Source organism: Bufo gargarizans, chromosome 1, assembly GCF_014858855.1.
Source record: "Bufo gargarizans isolate SCDJY-AF-19 chromosome 1, ASM1485885v1, whole genome shotgun sequence".
NCBI lineage: Eukaryota > Metazoa > Chordata > Amphibia > Anura > Bufonidae > Bufo > Bufo gargarizans.
This window is the reverse complement of record NC_058080.1, coordinates 488319821-488338077: the sequence shown is the minus strand read 5'-3', so window position 1 is coordinate 488338077 and position 18257 is coordinate 488319821. Positions and strand designations below refer to the sequence as shown.

The following is an 18257-nucleotide window of genomic DNA, read 5'->3' as shown; positions in this document are numbered from 1 at the left end:
CACCGGTCATTTTTTACAGATTTTGATTGCAAACTACTTCTCACGCATATGGGCCCCTAAAATGCCAGGGCAGTATAACTACCCCACAAGTGACTCCATTTTGGAAAGAAGACACCCCAAGGTATTTTGTGATGGGCATAGTGAGTTCATGGAAGTTTTTATTTTTTGTCACAAGTTAGTGGAATATGAGACTGTGTAAGAAAAAAAAAAAAAAAATCATCATTTTACGCTAACTTGTGACAAAAAAGAAAAGTTCGATGAACTCACTATGCCTATCAGCGAATACCTTATGGTGTCTACTTTCCGAAATTGGGTCATTTGTGGGGGTTTTCTACTGTCTGGGCATTGTAGAACCTCAGGAAACATGACAGGTGCTCAGAAAGTCAGAGCTGCTTCAAAAAGCGGAAATTCACATTTTTGTACAATAGTTTGTAAACGCTATAACTTTTACCCAAACATTTTTTTTTTTACCCAAACATTTTTTTTTAAACATTTTTTTTTTATCAAGGACAAGTAGAACAGTAAATTTAGCGAAAAATTTAAATATGGATGTCGTTTTTTTTGCTAAATTTTACAACTGAAAGTGAAAAATGTCATTTTTTTTGCAAAAAAATCGTTAAATTTCGATTAATAACAAAAAAAGTTAAAATGTCAGCAGCAATGAAATACCACCAAATGAAAGCTCTATTAGTGAGAAGAAAAGGAGGTAAAATTCATTTGGGTGGTAAGTTGCATGACCGAGCAATAAACCGCTAAAATTGTGGAGTGCCGATTTGTAAAAAAGGGCCTGGTCACTAGGGGGGTATAAACCTGTGGTCCTTAAGTGGTTAAGCCTCAAGGTGCCCAGAGGGGCGTTATTACTCTCCTCTAGTGCCCAGTAACGCCCCCCTGCAGTGCCCAGCCCACCTTTCTTCCAAGACAGCACGGCTTCTAAGAAATAAATTTACTCCCACATCCTTGCCGAACGGCGCCGCTCCCTCCACTACGTCATCTAATTTATTCACCCCACCATCCTTGCGTCCTCCTTTCTTGGCCTCCGAAATCTCGCGCAGCTGCAGTATCGCTGACTGCCTGCGCCTGTACGATACTCCTGCTCCAGAGGGCAACAGCCTCAATAGTGTCACTGGGCATGGGCCGAGCCCAGTGACGTAATCAGAGCGCTGTTGCCTCAGGATTCTGAGTATTGTACAGGCGCAGGCAGTCAGCGATACTGCGCCTGCGTGGGATTTTGGAGGCTAAGAAAGGAGGACGCAAGGATTGTGGGGTGAATAAATTACATGACGTAGTGGAGGGGGCGGCGCGGTTCGGCAAGGATGTGGGAGTAAATTTATTTCTTAGGAGGCGTGCTGGGCTTGGAAGAAAGGCAGGCCTGGCACTGCAGGGGGGCGGCTACTGGGCACTAGAGGAGAGTAATAACGCCCCTCTGGGCACCTTGAGGCTTACTTAGCATATCAGAAAAATTGCTTTTTGATCTAAATGAAAAGTTGAATAAAAGCAAGAAGACCCATGCTGGAATGAAGGTAATTTATGGAACATTGCTATGTTAACAGTTTTATATGCTCAAAATAGGTGACAGATTCCCTTTAAGAATAGTTTTTCACTCGTCCCTTTCACGGATTAGAATGTAACCTCCGTGCAGATCTTTTTGGTGAAGATCCTGGCACCACAAAGCATGTTGAAAAGTTTTGGGATCAACTGTAATGGATATTTTCTTTCACAGTTATTTTATTTAAACTGTGGAAATTGATGCATGGTCAGATTGAGCCATCTTTCTTCTTAACAAAGAACAATTCGGCTCCGGCCTGAGATAATGACTTGTAAATAAACTGGGCACGAACCACCAGAGTAGCAGGAACTAGCTTTTTCCCGTAATAAATTATGTTAGAAAACATTTTGCAATGAACTCTTGATGGCACATTGGCTTTTTTCAAATATGATTTTCTAAAATTTTCTTTGCAGTGGACTTTCACTCTGGAAAGCGGTAAATATATTTCAAGAAATAATGTTTTTTTAGAGGGGTGGCCAAACCACGGCTCTTTGCCGCTTTAAGTACGACTCTTGCAGTAGAGATGGGAAGCAGCTGTGCAGCCTAATAGAGAACATGCCATGCACTGCTCTCATCTCCAACCATGTTCTCTTTACTAGCTAAGGGGAGAAGGAGTAAGTCCCTCCCTCTCCACTGTGACATGGCTGCCGCTGCCACCGGTGATCACGCTAAATCTGGTCATGTGACCCCCTCAGATGCTGCATTCAACAGCGATTGGGGCATTTGGTAACCTCAATGCACAGCTCAGCAGGGAATGTTTAAATCACCCCCCCTTTCCCAATTTCATATTTTAAAAATATAAACAAAACAATAAGGTTGACTGAAAATTTCTGAACTATTAAAATATTTTTTTAAATGTTCCTGTGCAGTGAATGTTGTAACAGAAAAAAACATAACTATAAAAACACACAATTCAAAATTTTTTATTCACATTGTCCCCCCCCCCCCAAAAAAGTTGAACAGTGATCAAAATGTTATTTGTGCCTCAAAAATTATACCAATAAAAACTTCAGTTTGTCCTGCACAAAACAAGCCTTCATACGGCTTTGTTGAATGAAAAGAAAATCTGAAAATTATGATGCAAAGAAAAATCCCCAATAGAGAAAAAAATCGCCTTATACTTTTAAAAAGCACAGAACTCAAAAAATGATCAAACCATTGGTGTTGTATAACAGCCCCTGCTATAAGCCATGCCTCGAGTCACACCCCCAAATAATCATTCAATTTGTATTTCTGTCATAATTGCCCAGCCCTAGGTAACCGCCAGGACAACATCACTATGTCTATCCCAAAGCCAAACCGGTTAGTTGGTACAGTGGGTCCACCCCCACTGTCCGTTACAAAAATGAACAATTAACACTAATGATGTTGACAGATTCTCTTTAACCCGTTCCCGACTGCCTTATGTATATATACTTTAGCGGTCGTGTTGTGGAGCTTCAAGGTATACCCTCAATATCTTCACTTTAAATCCCCTTGTAGCTGAAGAAACAGGTCAATATTTAAGAGACAATTTCCCCAGTGACTGGACGACACAGTTTGGGAGTCAACTGACTTTACTAGGCATGCGCACCTGGTTTCAAACCTCCAACAGCCTCATTTACATACAATACATAGATGACTATGGTACAAGGAAAAGTGGGGTCAAACAATAGCAAGGGCTAATGGGAGGTTGAGGGGGGAGGGGAAGAGGTACAGACAAGAAAGACATTCGATAAGTGGCGATGTTTGCCACAGGTTGGGACTTTAAATATTAAAGTTTTAAACAGAAGGCACCCGGGGCTAATGTCCGCAACCAGCAGTACGGCCAATCAAGGACTTTTAACCCTTCAGATGCCACGGTCAAATGGGAAGATAAAAACCGGGAGCGCGCACTCCCAGCCGTGCTCCGGCTCCCCACCGTATGTAGTGTGCGACAGCCCCTGTACTTGGGAGTGGTACAGGGATGCCACCAATTAGTTCCTATGGTGAGCCTGCCTGTGGCAGGGCTCCACGGAAACAGTGTAACTCTAAAAGACTCCAATGATAATGCATTGGAGTCTATTAGAGAAGGAATCTAATGATTGCATGTTACCTAGAGGAATTAAAAAAAAAGTGTAAAAAAAACAAAAGTTTTTAAAAGTTTAAATCCCCCCCTTTCTGTAAAATTTAAATAAAAGTACATACGGTAAACAGTTTTAAAAAAATAAACCTTGGGTATTGCTGCATTCAAAAATTCCTGAACTATTAAAATTCCAAAATATTTATCCTATACAAAATAAAAACGAAAAAAGTATCAAAATTCACAGTTTTTGGTTGCTTCACTTTCCACAAAAAAAGTAATAAAAAGTCATTAAGAAGTCATATACAACCAAAAATGATAACAATGAAAATGACAGAATATGGTGATGACATATTTTTTTTCCCCCCATAGTTATTTTTTTCTGTATTAAAACACAGGAAAAACCATACATATGGTATATTTGTAATCGTAGTGACCTGGAGAATGCAAGTAACAGGTCAGTTTTACCGCATAGGAAAAGCTGTAAAAACAAAACCAATAAAACTGTGGGAGAATTGTGATTATTTTTTTTTTATAATTCCACCCCATTTGGAATAGAGAGGGTGTCCGAGGGTGTCCTAGGGTGTCCCCCCCCCCCCCCTCCCCACTACATTGTGGAAATAAATGCATATAGATAAAACTATTCCCAAGAACCAGACAGACAAAAGGTCTGGACTTTTAATAAGCAATCAATAGCTCCTTACAAGCCAGGCTAGGCGAAAACCTCACCCAGGCTCGGATGCATAGACACTAACAATGTTAGTACACAGGAGAGGAAGATGCAGCATGAAATCCCTGTTGCTCATAACAGGGATACTCTATCATTATCTTATTGGTAGGTACAAATCTCAGCATCTAGGCCAAACATCTGTTTGTTGGGGCCACAGTTCTCAGGTGAGTGTCACAGCCTCTTCATTATTTATATTGTAAGCCGTCTACTTAGTAGCAACCGTTTATGGCAGGTTTACAATTCATACACAGTTACATCTGTTATTTAGTCTGGCTTTATTTATTTACCAAATACTATACAAAAGTCTGACCTTTTAGCTTATAATCTGCTTTCAACCCCTTTAAGAAGAAAAGATTGGAACTGTGAATTTCATAGGCGCTTTGCCGTTTAAATATAGGCACACAAAGCCTGTTTATTAGCAAATATGTTCTTCTCAAAAAAGATTGGTTAGTGTGAACGATATCTTGATGCAAATAATTTCCAGAAGACATGTTCTAGAGAGGTACATGAAGCTGGAAAAGGCTGCAAAAGCATTGATGAAGACCTGGGTGTACATCAATCCACTGATAGGCAGTTACTAAAGTAGGCATGTCGGGAGAGGTGACAGGTCCTATTTAGGGCCTACAACCTTACAAGTATAGAAAGGGGATGCAGGGAAGACCAGATTGGAAAAAACAAACAAAAAAAACTCCTAAATAGTATTGAGCGATGCGAGCTTCAGATCTTAGATCCGTAGTCGCTTTGTTCAAAACTTTGTTTGAATGCTGTAAGGAGATTCGTCTCCGTAAAGCATTCAAATGTATGGGCTCCAGCAAGGCAAAGTCGTTATTCCCGAAGTCTTGCGGGACTTCGGGAATAACTTCAGGATTTTATTTTTAAACTTTAAAACTATTTTAAAACATGGATCTGAAGTCGGCTTCAGTACCAAGGTACCACTTGGTACAGAAGTCAACTTCGGAACCATGTTTTAAAATGGTTTTAAAGTTTAAAAATTAAATCACATTCTCTTTTCTATGTTTTAGCCAGTTAACACAATTAGGCCTCCTGCACACGAAGGTGTGCTGCCCGTTGCCGTATTGCGGACCTGCAATACACGGGCGCTGTTCCGTGGGCATTCCTCATCACGGAATGCGGACCCATTCACTTGAATGGGTCCGCAAATCCGGAGATGCAGAATGGTGCGTAAAGGAACCCTACAGAAGCACTAAGGGGTGCTTCTGTGGGGTTTTGTCCCGCACGTCCGCAAAAACGCGTTTCAGCTCAGTCAGATCCTTTCTCAAATGTGCATGCCACAGAACACACTAGTCACATATTTATAACATATATGGCAGCTTTATGATGTCACAGGGATCCCAGCAACATGTATACATAATCTGTGGAACTACAAATGTTACATCCCTAGGACATGGGATTCTTTACTATTTTTATGTACCAGTTTAAGTTTGAAATGACTTAAAGGGGTTATCCAATCCTATAAAAAGACCCCCAATATGCCGCCTCCCCCGAATATACTTACCTGGGTCCCCGCTCCCTTCCTAGCGTCACCCGCGATGCTAGGGAGGCTTGTCCTGTCTGCCATTGGCTGACCCCCCCTCCATGTCCTATTTAGGGTCTGGAGCACTGAGTCACCCCTATACATAGGACACCCTCTCTATATTCAGTTTATTATTGATACTCCTCCATAAAGTTGAAATAATCAAGATTTATTCTTTGTCCAAATCGTCCAGCCCTAGTCCCACTATAACAATGGACAGCATTGGATATGGCACATGCCTGCCATCAATAGCAGCAGGTGATTAGAATGGTGCCCATTGGATTCCTGTCATTCTGCTGCACGCAGTGGTATGTGGCCAGATAGTTGGCAGAATCTGTTATGGAGGCTCCTGACAGGACCTCTGCGCAGATGTGAACCCGGGTCACCAGAAACGCCACCTCGTATTATGGTGGTAATAAAAGGCACACCGGTTCTGCGACTCCTGTGTTACTCCTCACACTTGACACCTACCGAATAACACATCGTATGGCACTTATTTTATCATAACAACAGTGGGATAATGGCTGTTATTCAGCACTAGCGGCCACTACCTCAGCTACAGTCTACAGAGGAAGAGACTGCGTGAGGAGGGAAAAGAGGCGGGAACGTCGGGCTCAGGGCAGCACGTCTGAGGAAGGGGAAGCGGGGTCAGTGGGAGGAGACCAGGAAGCAGGGGGCGGGCTCTGAGGGACGGTTAGGAAACCAAGGGAACGGGATGCCGTGAAGGAGCAGGACTGAGGTGTTTGCCCTGGGCGCTGATAGATTAGACCGGAGGTTCCTGCAGCAGGTGAGTACAGTGCACTGTGCGGCTTTATAGCCGCCATCTTTATGTTATATAGCTACCGTTACACACTGGGGTGAGTTATATATGGCCGTGCTGAGTGTCTATATTCTGCTTGTGTCAGGGACAGTCTGTAATAGGATGAACAGAGCATAGAAGCGTAGGTCATCAGAGGGGCTTATAATAAAGGCTCTCTCATGTTGTAACAATCTGACATAGGACAGAGTCTACCTTTATGCAGGACTGTGGAACAGACACATGCGGTATGCTGTCCGCATTCTTTGTGGCCGTATTGAAATGAAAGGGTCCGCATAATGTGCATCGGATGCAGAGCAAAAATACGGTCGAGTGAATGGGGCTTAAATGTCCGCAATTCCGATCCCGAAAAATATAGAACATGTCCTATTCTTGTCCGCAATTGCAAAAGTGCCGGCGATGCGCGGTCCGCAAAATGCGGAATGCACATCGCAGATGTCCGTGTTTTGCGGATCCACTGATCCGTGGATCCGCAAAACACACACGGACGTGTTAACACATGATACAATTTTTCTTGAAGTACATCAGCTCCTAAATTTGTGTAGATTGAGCCGTGGATTTCTATTAATGCATGACAATGAATGAAATCCGCAGTGAAACGCTGCCGCATTTCTACAGCAGATCGGGTGTGCAGAGGATCTGGGTAACCGCAGTGCGTCTGGAACCCGCAGCTGTCTTTTTAAAGGGAACCTGTCACCTGGATTTTGGGTATAGAGCTGAGGACATGGGTTGCTAGATGGTCGCTAGCACATCCGTAATACCCAGTCCCCATAGCTCTGTGTGCACTGGTATATGCAAATTAACCTGAGATGAGTCAGGGACAGGACTCATCTCAGGTTAATTTGCATATCTATCAAATCGGTTTTTTTTTTACACAATAAAAGCACACAGAGCTACGGGGACTGGGTATTGCGGATGTGCTAGCGGCCATCTAGCAACCCATGTCCTCAGTTCTATACACAAAATCCAAGTGACAGGTTCCCTTTAAGTTGTGAGTGAATGGGGTTTGTTAAAGGAGTTTTCCAGGTTCAGAACTGAACCCGGACAAATCCAGAATATTACCCAGGCAGCCCCCCTGATGTTAGCATCAGAACGTTTCATGCTCCGATGCTGCAAGGGCTCTTTTGTTGATAATAACACACTGCCGGGCGGAGGCTTCTAGTGTGTTCGGTGGCGTCACCGGCTCTAGTGATGGCCTAGCCGTTTTACAAACTAGGGCAGCGCTAAAGCCTATCCATCAGTGCCGGTGACATCACCGGGCTCACTGCTGGGTGGAAGCCAGCATGAAATGCTCCGATGCCCATCTTAGTGAGGCTGCCTGGGGGAAAATATGGGTATGTCCGGGTTCAGCACTTAATCTGTCGCCATGATCTTGTGCCTGGACCGTGGGACTGTCCTGCAGAATCAGGGTGCTTATGAAGCATGCTGCTCCTCATCAAAAATATGGATGCATCACAGCTGGAGAAGCAGTGGTAGTCACTTTTTTTTAGTTTTTAATTATTACTGTCTGTTTTTACTGTTACAGAGAGAAATTCAAATCCAACGATGATTGATTCAGTGAAAATACGCCGCCAAGGGGCCATGGACTTCCGATCCCATTACGACTACTTGTGTGTCTTACAAGACTCTGTTCCATTGCAAGCTGTGAAAGCCAATCTCCGACAAGGCTCCCTCAGCTTTAATGCAGATAGAGTAAAATTATCTGATTGGCCGCCCGTTCTTAATACGCTGAAAATTAACAAAAGCTTGACATGTGTGGCTATTAAAAGCTGTCATCAGCCCGGACTTGGGGAATCAGGTTGGTAAAATCTCCTTGCAGAAAGTTTTTCTTTTAGGGCTCATTCAGACGGCCGTACGCTATCTGAAAAAATGCGGATCCGTTTTTTTTTTCATATTAGATGCTGGCCCATTCACTTCTATGGGGCCCTTTTCTATTCCACTGTTCCGCAAAACAAATGAAACATGTCCTATGCTTGTCCGTGAAAATCAGGACATGGCCCCATTGAAGTCTATGGGTCCGTAAAAATACTGAATGCTATCATTTTTTTTGCAGATCCGCAAAAAAACTGATAGCATTCAGTATTTTTGCTGACAGCATACGGCCGTCTGAATGAGCCCTTAGGCTGAGTTCACATCTTCATTATTTTTCCTTTCTTCTGACCTGTCAGAAGATCAGAGAAGTAAAGAAAAAAAAAATTGATCAAGTAAAACAGATCCTGTGCATCCATTATGCACATTTGGCATCCCTTTTAGCCATTTCCTACATTTTGGTTGTTTGGCTATTTTCACACTTGCGGCAGTTTGATCCGGCAAGCTGTTCCGTCGTCGGAACTTCCCGCTGGGTCCGTCGATCTGGATGTGACTGAAAGCATTTGTGAGACGCATCCGGCACTAATAGATTCCTATGGGGAAAAATGCCGGATCCGGCATTCAGGCAAGTCTTCCGTTTTTTTTCGCCAGAGAGAAAACGGTAGCATGCTACGGTTTTCTCTTTTGCCTGATCAAAATAACTGAATAAAAGACAACCTGATGCATCCTGAACGGATTACTCTCCATTCAGAATGCATGGGGATAAAACTGATCAGTTCTTTTCCAGTATAGAGCCCCTGTGGTGGCGGAACTCTATGCCGGAAAAGAAAAACGCAAGTGTGAAAGTACCCTTAGTTTATCTTTTTACACCTATCAATTGTTAATGATAAAGTCTAACCCTCACTATTTTCCAAGTTCTTGTTATTACAGGCCAACTTTAGGGATGTGGTTAACCTTTAAAATGATAAAAGTTTGTCTTGCCTTGCCTGAAGAAATGAGAGTGAGACAAAACATTTTTTGAGCATTCAATTTAATGAAAACAACAAATAAACTGAAAACTGTTTGGCTGTTTTTCAGCTGATCCAAATTTTAGGACCACATGCCTTCAAAAGGCCAAATCTGTGCAAAGATGTGGATTCATTGTCATTTTCTGTCAGGTAGTCACACGTTGTGATGGCAAAGGGAAAAAACTCCCTTTTTGAACGTGGTCGGGTTGTTGAACTGCATAAGCAGGGCCTCTCACAGCGTGCCATCGCTGCTGAGGTGGGACACAGTAAGACAGTAATTTGGAATTTCTTAAATGATCCTGAGGGTTATGGAACATAAAAGTCAAGTGGAAGACCCCAAAAAAAATTCATCAGCACTGAGCCGGAGGATCCAATTGGCTGTCCGTCAAGACACTGAACGATCCTCGACCCAAATTAAGGCCCTTACTCGTGCTGACTGCAGCCCCATAACCATCAGACGGCATCTGAGATTGAAGGGCTTCAAAAACAAAAAACGTCTTCAAAGACCTCGTCTTCTTGAACGCCACAGAACTGTTCGTTTGGACTTTGCAAGAGAGCACCAAGGATTATAGAGGCTCCTTCCCTCCTCACCTTCTTCAGCACCTGTGGAATTAGAGACATAGGTGGGAAGGCGTAGCTGCGTTCCCGGCTCCAGTCCTGGGCCAGACTGTCCACCCCTGTAGGATTCTGTGTGATTTAAAGAGAAAAACCTCTCCGTCTTCCTGTTCTTCCGGGTAGCAAAGAGGTCTATAGTTGGGGCCCCATACTTTAAGACAATCTGGGAAAAAACTTCTCCGTTCAGACTCCACTCTGCCTGGTTGAGTTCCACTCGGCTCAAGAAGTCGGCCACCGTGTTCTCTTTTCCCTTCAGATGTACTGCTGATAGGAGCAGGTTCCTGTCTTCTGCTATTTGGAAAATTTCCTGGCAGAGGAAGATTAGGGATGGTACCCTTGTTCCGCCCTGATTATTTATGTAGGCCACCGTTGTCGAATTGTCCGAGTAAAAGACCATTTTTTTGTTTAAGACATCTGGAACTGCCACTCTTAGAACCCTTTCTACTGCCTTGAGCTCCTTGTAATTTGACGTGCAGGCTCTGGTTCTTAAATCCAATCTTCCCTGCCAGTAATTCCCGTCTGAATGAGCCCCCCAACCCCACGGACTGGCGTCTGTTGTTATCCGTATGGGTTCTATGAAGGACCAGGGCATTCCTGCCGAAAGATTCTTCTCGGATGTCCACCATAGGAGGGAATACCTTGCTCTGGAGGAGAGATGAAATTTTTCCTCTAGCGTCTGTGGGAGACCATTCCATGTCTTTAAGATATCCCACTGTAACGATCTTGTGTGAATCTGAGCAAACGGTACGGCGGGAATCGTGGCCGTCAGGTGCCCCAATACTGTCATCGCCTTCCTGATGGAGCATCGGAAGGAGCGGAAAAGGATCCAAACATGTTCTTTTATTGCAACTACCTTCTTTTGAGGAAGGAATGTTTTCTGAGCCGTGGAGTCTAGCTGCATCCCTAGAAATATGCAATTTTGAGAGGGGGTTAGGCAAGATTTTTCTCGATTGACCTTCCATCCCAGATCCTTCAATAGAGAACACGCCAGGACAAGATCCGTCTGTAATTGTACCTTTGTCTGGGCTATGAACAAAAAGTCGTCCAGATAGGGTACTAACACTACCCTGGACAATCGGAGGAATGCCACCATCTCCGCCACTACTTTTGTAAAAATTCTCGGGGCTTGTGAGACCCCAAACGGGAGGGCCCTGTACTGGAGATGCAGAAACTGGCCCCTCACTTGGACTGCCGTTCTCAAATACCTTTGGGAGGAGGGATGAATAGGGATGTGGTAATAAGCATCCTCTAAGTCTATACTTGCCATCCAGCAATCCTTGTATAGTAGGTCTATAGTTGTCTTTATCGTCTCCATCCGGAATCTTTTGTATTTCAGGAACTTGTTTAATTGTTTTAGATTTAAAATCATCCGAAAAGTCCCATTGGGTTTTCTTACCAGAAAGAGTGGGGAGTAATACCCCCTGCCCTCCTCTTCTTTTGGAACTTGACAAACGACTCCTTTGTCCAATAACAACTGAACCTCTGCCTCTAACACTGTGGATTTTAAGGGATCTTTCGGCGTTGGAGTGCAGGTGAAAAAATTTTGGGGATAGGAGAGAAATTCCAGCCTGAATCCCTCTGCTATCCCTCCCAAAACCCATTTGTTCTGGGTGATCTTTGACCAGGCCGGGAGGAAGGAGGAGAGTCTTCCCCCAACCTGGGGACTGGCGTCATTGCTGCTTATCTTTTTTATTATCCTGGGTTTTAAAAAGGAAGCCGCTAGATTTCCTCCGAAACCGATCCCTTTCCTTCCTATCATAGGGCTTGCCCCTTTGTCTCCTAAAACTCTGCTGGGGCCTACGAAAAAAGGGGGGCTTCTGAGGGACAGGAAATCCCCTTTTTTTGTCAGAGGCCTTCTCCAGTATGTCATCTAAAGATGACCCAAATAACCTGTCGCCTTCACACGGAAGGGCACAGAGTCTGGCCTTGGATCCCTGGTCACCCTTCCAGGATCTAAGCCAGATAGCCCTTCTAGCCGCATTTGTCATAGCAGAGGCTCTGGCGGAAAAGCGCATCACATCGGTGGAGGCGTCCGTCAAAAAATCAGCTGCTTTTGAGAAGGAGGGGAGAGAGGCTAGGAGCTCTTCTCTAGGCCTTTTTTCTTTAAGGTGCGTTTCTAGCTGGTCGATCCATAGTCTCAGTGACCGGGAAACCCAAGTGGCTGCGACTGCCGGCCTGAGACAGGCGGCCGACGTCTCCCAAGCCCGTTTAAGATATATATCCGCTTTTTTATCTAATGGGTCCGAGAGACCGCCTAAATCATCGAAGGGGAGGGCAGACTTTTTTGCAATCTTGGCGACTGGTGCGTCCACCGTAGGGGCCCTATCCCAACTTGAGGACACTTTTTCTTCATAGGGGTACTTCCTTTTAACAGAGGAGGGTATGAAGAACTTTCTATCAGGATTCTTCCACTCCTTTTTAATAATCGCCTGCATGCTCTCATGTACCGAAAAAACTCTATGCTTTTTAGGGCCTAAAGCCTGAAAGGCCTGATCCGCAACCGATCTGGTCTGCTTAATGTCCTCCAATTGCATAGTTGCCCGGACCGCTTTTAGTAACGGCTGCGTATCCTCAGGTGAAAAAAAGGACTTCCCTGAGTATTCCTCGTCCGAGGAGTCTGAATTACTGGAGTCTAACTGTCCAGATTCTCTGGCTTCACTATCGGATGAGTCCATTTCCATACTATCATATTCCGTGGCTTTATCCGGGGATCTGGCACGGCCTTTACTGAACGCCCTGAAGGACGCTTTGATTAGGGACTTCATAGATCTTGTAAGGGTCTGGGACTGTTCCGCTACCAGCTTGTCTATACAAGCCGTGCATAGGGATTTCTGATAAGATGCAGATAGTCGTCTTACAGTCTGCACACTCCTTGTGCTTGGATTTGGAAGATGACTTTTTAGGAGGCTTGGGAATCTAAGATAGAAACACCTTATTAGTAAAAAAGGAATGTTCTCACCCAGTGAATCTTCCTCTCCCCGTCCTTAGGCCAATACCGGACTTGCAGGCCTCAAGGGGTCCAGGGGTTCAGCACGTCCATCAGTAGAGTCCGACATGCTCCAGCTGGTTCCTACTTCAGCACAAAACCTGTGCCCCGCTGGCTGCCTGCACCTGCTGCCGCATTTATAGTTTAAAAGACGCGCCTCGGCCCTCACTTCCGGGTCCTGCGCGTCGGGAGAGAGCTCCGCCCCCCAACGTCATCAGCCAGCCCTCTGAAGGACGGCCCCGCGCATGCGCATAAGCGCTTAGACGTGCGGGCGCCATCTTTAGCCAGGGCATGTCGGCGTGGGGAGCCGCCTGAACACGGCCACAGCGGCTCCCCCAGGACCGGTAGCGAGTGCGGGCGCAGGCAGACTTGTGGGGAGCGGCTTCCGGCACGGCCACAGAACTACCGCTCCCCAGGGATAGGTCTTCCCACGGCCATGCCACAGACCCCCCCCCCCCCCCAGCGCTCTTCCTCGAGGTATGTCATGCAGCGATCGCTACGATGCTTCTCAGGAACTCCCATCCGGAGGACAGGAAACCTGTACTGGTGTTGGGAGGAGGTGTGTTCCTTTTTATCTTCTCAGGTTTCCTGTCCTGATGGGAGGTCCTGAGTCGCACTGAGTGCCGTCATGGGTGAGGGGAAAGTTTTATTCTCTGAGATTTTTTTTTTACCTTGATGGTCCTGATGGTTTCCAACGTTACTGGCATGACGAGCAAATCCCACCTGAGATGTTTTCTACGCGCCACAGTGGAGGGAGCGCCATGATGGTCTGGGGTGCTTTTTCCTTCAGTGGAACAATGGAGAATCAGGAAGTGCAGTTGCGTCAAATAGCCGCTGGCTATGTCCAGATGTTGCAGAGAGCATTCCTTATGACTGAGGGCCCTCGTCTGTGTGGTAACGACTGGGTTTTTCAACAGGACAACGCTACAGTACACAATGCCCGCAGGGCAAGGGACTTCTTCCAGGAAAATAACATCACTCTTTTGGCCCATCCTGCGTGTTCCCCTGATCTAAATCCAATTGAGAACCTTTCGGGATAGATAGCAAGGAAAGTTTGCAAAAATGGACAACAGTTCCAGACAGTAGATGGCCTTCGTGCGGCCGTCTTCACCACTTGGAGAAATGTTCCCACTCACCTCCATGGAAACGCTTGCATCAAGCATGCCGAAATTTTGGAAGTGATAAACAATAACGGCAGAGCTACTCATTACTGAGTTCATGTTTGGTAGCTGGATTTCTGTTTTTTTTGGGGGGGGGGGGGGGGGCTTAGTTTTTTTGGAGGTGTGGTCCTAAACTTTTGATCAGCTGAAAAACAGCCTGTTTCAGTTTATTTGTTGTTTTCATTAACCGCCTCCGGACCGCCTAACGCAGATGTGCGGTCCGGAGGCGGCAGCGCTGCGCACAGTCACGCATATACGCGTCATCTCGCGAGACGCGAGATGACGCGAATATGCGCGCGCGCATGCGCAGTTAGCGCCGGCATTTCGTAGAGGGGGGGTCGGGTCACCAGCCTGTCAGCCAATGATCGCGGCTGGCAGGCTGGCGATTTTTAAAAAAACCAATCAAAGGCCAGATATCAGATCATATTAGTAAATATGATCTGATATATGGCTGCCTGCTCCTCTGCTGGTTCTTTTCGTCGGTTGGATCCAGCAGAGGAGCAGGCTTCACAGTGAGTACACCAAACAGCACACTTTAGCCCCAGATCACCCCCCTGAACCCCAATTAACCCTTTGATCACCCCTTTGTCAATCACTAGTGAAAGAAAAAAAGTGATCAGTGTAAACGGTCACTTTTTTTTTTCACTGGTATTGACCGTTAGGTTTTAGGTATAGTTTAGGCCCCTTGGTTAGGTAGTTAGCGATCAGTTAGCGCCCAGCCCACCGCACCACAGTCCGTTATTCGCTGATTAGCGTATCGCTAATCAGCATTTGTACTTTTATAGTATCTGGAAGTGATCAAAACTGATCACGGTCAGATCTATAATAGTATTAGTGTCACCTTAGTTCGCCCTCCACCCAAAACGCAGTGTTTGCCCGATCAGGCCTGATCGGTCGCCCACACGTGTGTTCGCCCACACCCGCCCCACCGCAGTGACAAAAAAAAATTTTTTTTGGTTCACTGCACAATCACTTTACACGCACTGCGGCGATAAAAAAATCAGTTTTGATATTTTTTATCAACCGCAGCGGCCTCCGGTACTTCGCTAGCCTCCCCTTTGTAAGACAGGCTTGCTTTTTTTTTCTTGGGTAGTCTCAGGGAATACCCCTAAATTTAGTTGCCCACATGTCTAACAGGGGGTATTCTTCTGAAGAGGCCTACAGGCTTCTGACCCAGTCGGATGAGGAGTGGGAACCCTCATCTGATGAATCCAGCGGGTCAGAATACGAACCTGTAGAAAGCAGTGGCTCTCTGACCCAAAGTTCGGACGAGGAGGCTGAGGTCCCTGATACCACCAGGCGTACCCGGCCCCGTGTCGCTAGACCACAGGTTGCGCAGGATCCGCTTCAAGAGCAGCAGAGTGGGGCTGGTGCTGTCGGATTACGTGGTGAGGCATACACCAGCAGCCCAGCCCTCCCTGGACCTAGTACCAGCACTGCCGTACAACCTGGTGAAGTAGCGAGCACCAGAAGGGCAGTTGAAGCTGGTACGGTGGCACGTGCAGTAGTGATCCCGTCGCAGCCACCGCAAAGACGTGCCCGTAGAGCCCCTAGAATCCCAGAGGTGCTGGCAAACCCTGATTGGCAGTCCCCAACTTCAGCCGCACCCGTAGTTTTCCCTTTCACTGCCCAGTCTGGAGTTCGGGTTGAGACAGCTCAGATCGGTTCGGCCCTGGGATTTTTTGAGCTGTTCTTGACTGCGGAGCTTTTAGACATAGTTGTGGCCGAAACAAACAGATATGCCACACAATTTATCACCGCTAACCCGGGAAGCTTTTATGCCCAGCCTTTCCGGTGGAAACCAGTCCAAGTTTCCGAAATTAAAACTTTTCTGGGCCTCCTCCTCAACATGGGCCTGACAAAAAAGCATGAATTGCGGTCATATATATCACAAGTTAGCGGAAAATGACGATTTTTATTTTTTTTTCTCTTTTTTCCTTACAAAGTCTCATATTCCACTAACTTGCGACAAAAAATAAAAAATTCTAGGAACTCGCCATGCCCCTCACGGAATACCTTGGGGTGTCTTCTTTCCAAAATGGGGTCACTTGTGGCGTAGTTATACTGCCCTGGCAATTTAGGGGCCCAAATGTGTGAGAAGAACTTTGCAATCAAAATGTGTAAAAAATGCCCTGCAAAATCCGAAAGGTGCACTTTGGAATATGTGCCCCTTTGCCCACCTTGGCAGCAAAAAAGTGTGACACATCTGGTATCGCCGTACTCGGGAGAAGTTGGGGAATGTGTTTTGGGGTGTCATTTTACATATACCCATGCTGGATGAGAGAAATATCTTGGCAAAAGACAACTTTTCCCATTTTTTTTTTTATACAAAGTTGGCATTTGACCAAGATATTTTTCTCACCCAGCATGGGTATATGTAAAATGACACCCCAAAACACATTCCCCAACTTCTCCTGAGTACGGCGATACCAGATGTGTGACACTTTTTTGCTGCCAAGGTGGGCAAAGGGGCACATATTCCAAAGTGCACCTTTTGGATTTCACCGGTCATTTTTTACACATTTTGATTGCAAAGTTCTTCTCACACATTTGGGCCCCTAAATTGCCAGGGCAGTATAACTACCCCACAAGTGACCCCATTTTGGAAAGAAGACACCCCAAGGTATTCCGTGAGGGGCATGGTGAGTTCCTAGAATTTTTTTTTTTTTGTCGCAAGTTAGTGGAATATGAGACTTTGTAAGAAAAAAATAAAATAAAAAAATCATCATCATTTTCCGCTAACTTGTGACAAAAAATAAAAAGTTCTATGAACTCACTATGCCCATCAGCGAATACCTTAGGGTGTCTACTTTCCGAAATGGGGTCATTTGTGGGGGTTTTCTACTGTTTGGGCATTGTAGAACCTCAGGAAACATGACAGGTGCTCAGAAAGTCAGAGCTGTTTCAAAAAGCGGAAATTCACATTTTTGTACCATAGTTTGTAAATGCTTTAACTTTTACCCAAACCATTTTTTTTTTTTTGCCCAAACATTTTTTTTTTTAATCAAAGACATGTAGAACAATAAATTTGGCGAAAAATTTATATATGGATGTCGTTTTTTTTGCAAAATTTTACAGCTGAAAGTGAAAAATGTCATTTTTTTGCAAAAAAATCGTTACATTTTGATTAATAACAAAAAATGTAAAAATGTCAGCAGCAATAAAATACCACCAAATGAAAGCTCCATTAGTGAGAAGAAAAGGAGGTAAAATTCATTTGGGTGGTAAGTTGCATGACCGAGCGATAAACGGTGAAAGGAGTGTAGTGCCGAAGTGTAAAAAGTGCTCTGGTCATGAAGGGGGTTTCACCTAGCGGGGCTGAAGTGGCTAAATTGAATGCTCAAAAAATGTTTTGTCTCACTCCCATTTCTTCTTGTTGCATGTTGAAGCTCTACTTGGAACCTTGTTAAGATCCAGCCATGCTAAATATGATTTTTTTTGCCATTTTTCAAGTGGTCTTAAACTTTTGATCAGGACTGTATATTGTATTACCTGCAGCAGTGACATCCCGTATACTGCTACAGCCAATAACTGACCTCAGCTGTCTCATTCCATACACTTCTGAGGCCAGTTATTGCCTGCAGTGGTATATGGGACGTCATCCTTGCAGCTAAAACAATACGTTATGCCTCCATTTTGACAAAGGGGGGTGAACGATGGGATCGGGTGTGGCTTTGTATTATTTAAAAAAAAAAAAAAGCACTACAACAAAAATTCTTTATGTGCAGTAATCTTACTGGTGACGGTATTTCTGGCTCTCAGCTGTGTCATGTGACCAACACTCTGAGGGACATTTACCAAAGTTGGAGTACCCATGCTCCCCTAGCACTGTCGTAATATACGTCTAATTTATTAGGAGGTAGATGCCTCTTAATAAATCAGGCACATCTCTGCCCTGCCGTGCACTAGATACTAAAGTCTACGCCAGCTACAGGCTGGTGTACAGTTCCGCTATAACTTCTGCCACTCTCTGGTGAAAGTCATAGTAAATCCGGACGGAGGCGCAAAGGCT

General features: G+C 45.1%; 1 protein-coding gene across 3 annotated transcripts in view; it reads left to right on the top strand.

Moving 5' to 3' along the window:
- Positions 1–6519: 6519 nt before the first annotated feature.
- CEP78 (centrosomal protein 78) overlaps positions 6520–18257 on the top strand; it is an 85481-nt gene continuing 73743 nt past the window's right edge. For 2 of the 3 annotated variants that reach the window (XM_044273819.1, XM_044273816.1), the window contains exons 1-2: positions 6520–6638; positions 8194–8466. In XM_044273819.1, the coding sequence (XP_044129754.1) occupies positions 8214–8466 (253 nt within the window). In that variant the 5' untranslated portion in view covers positions 6520–6638; positions 8194–8213. Of the gene's footprint in view, positions 6639–8193; positions 8467–18257 lie in introns of those variants that run through there. The other variant, XM_044273827.1, reaches the window with a different exon arrangement.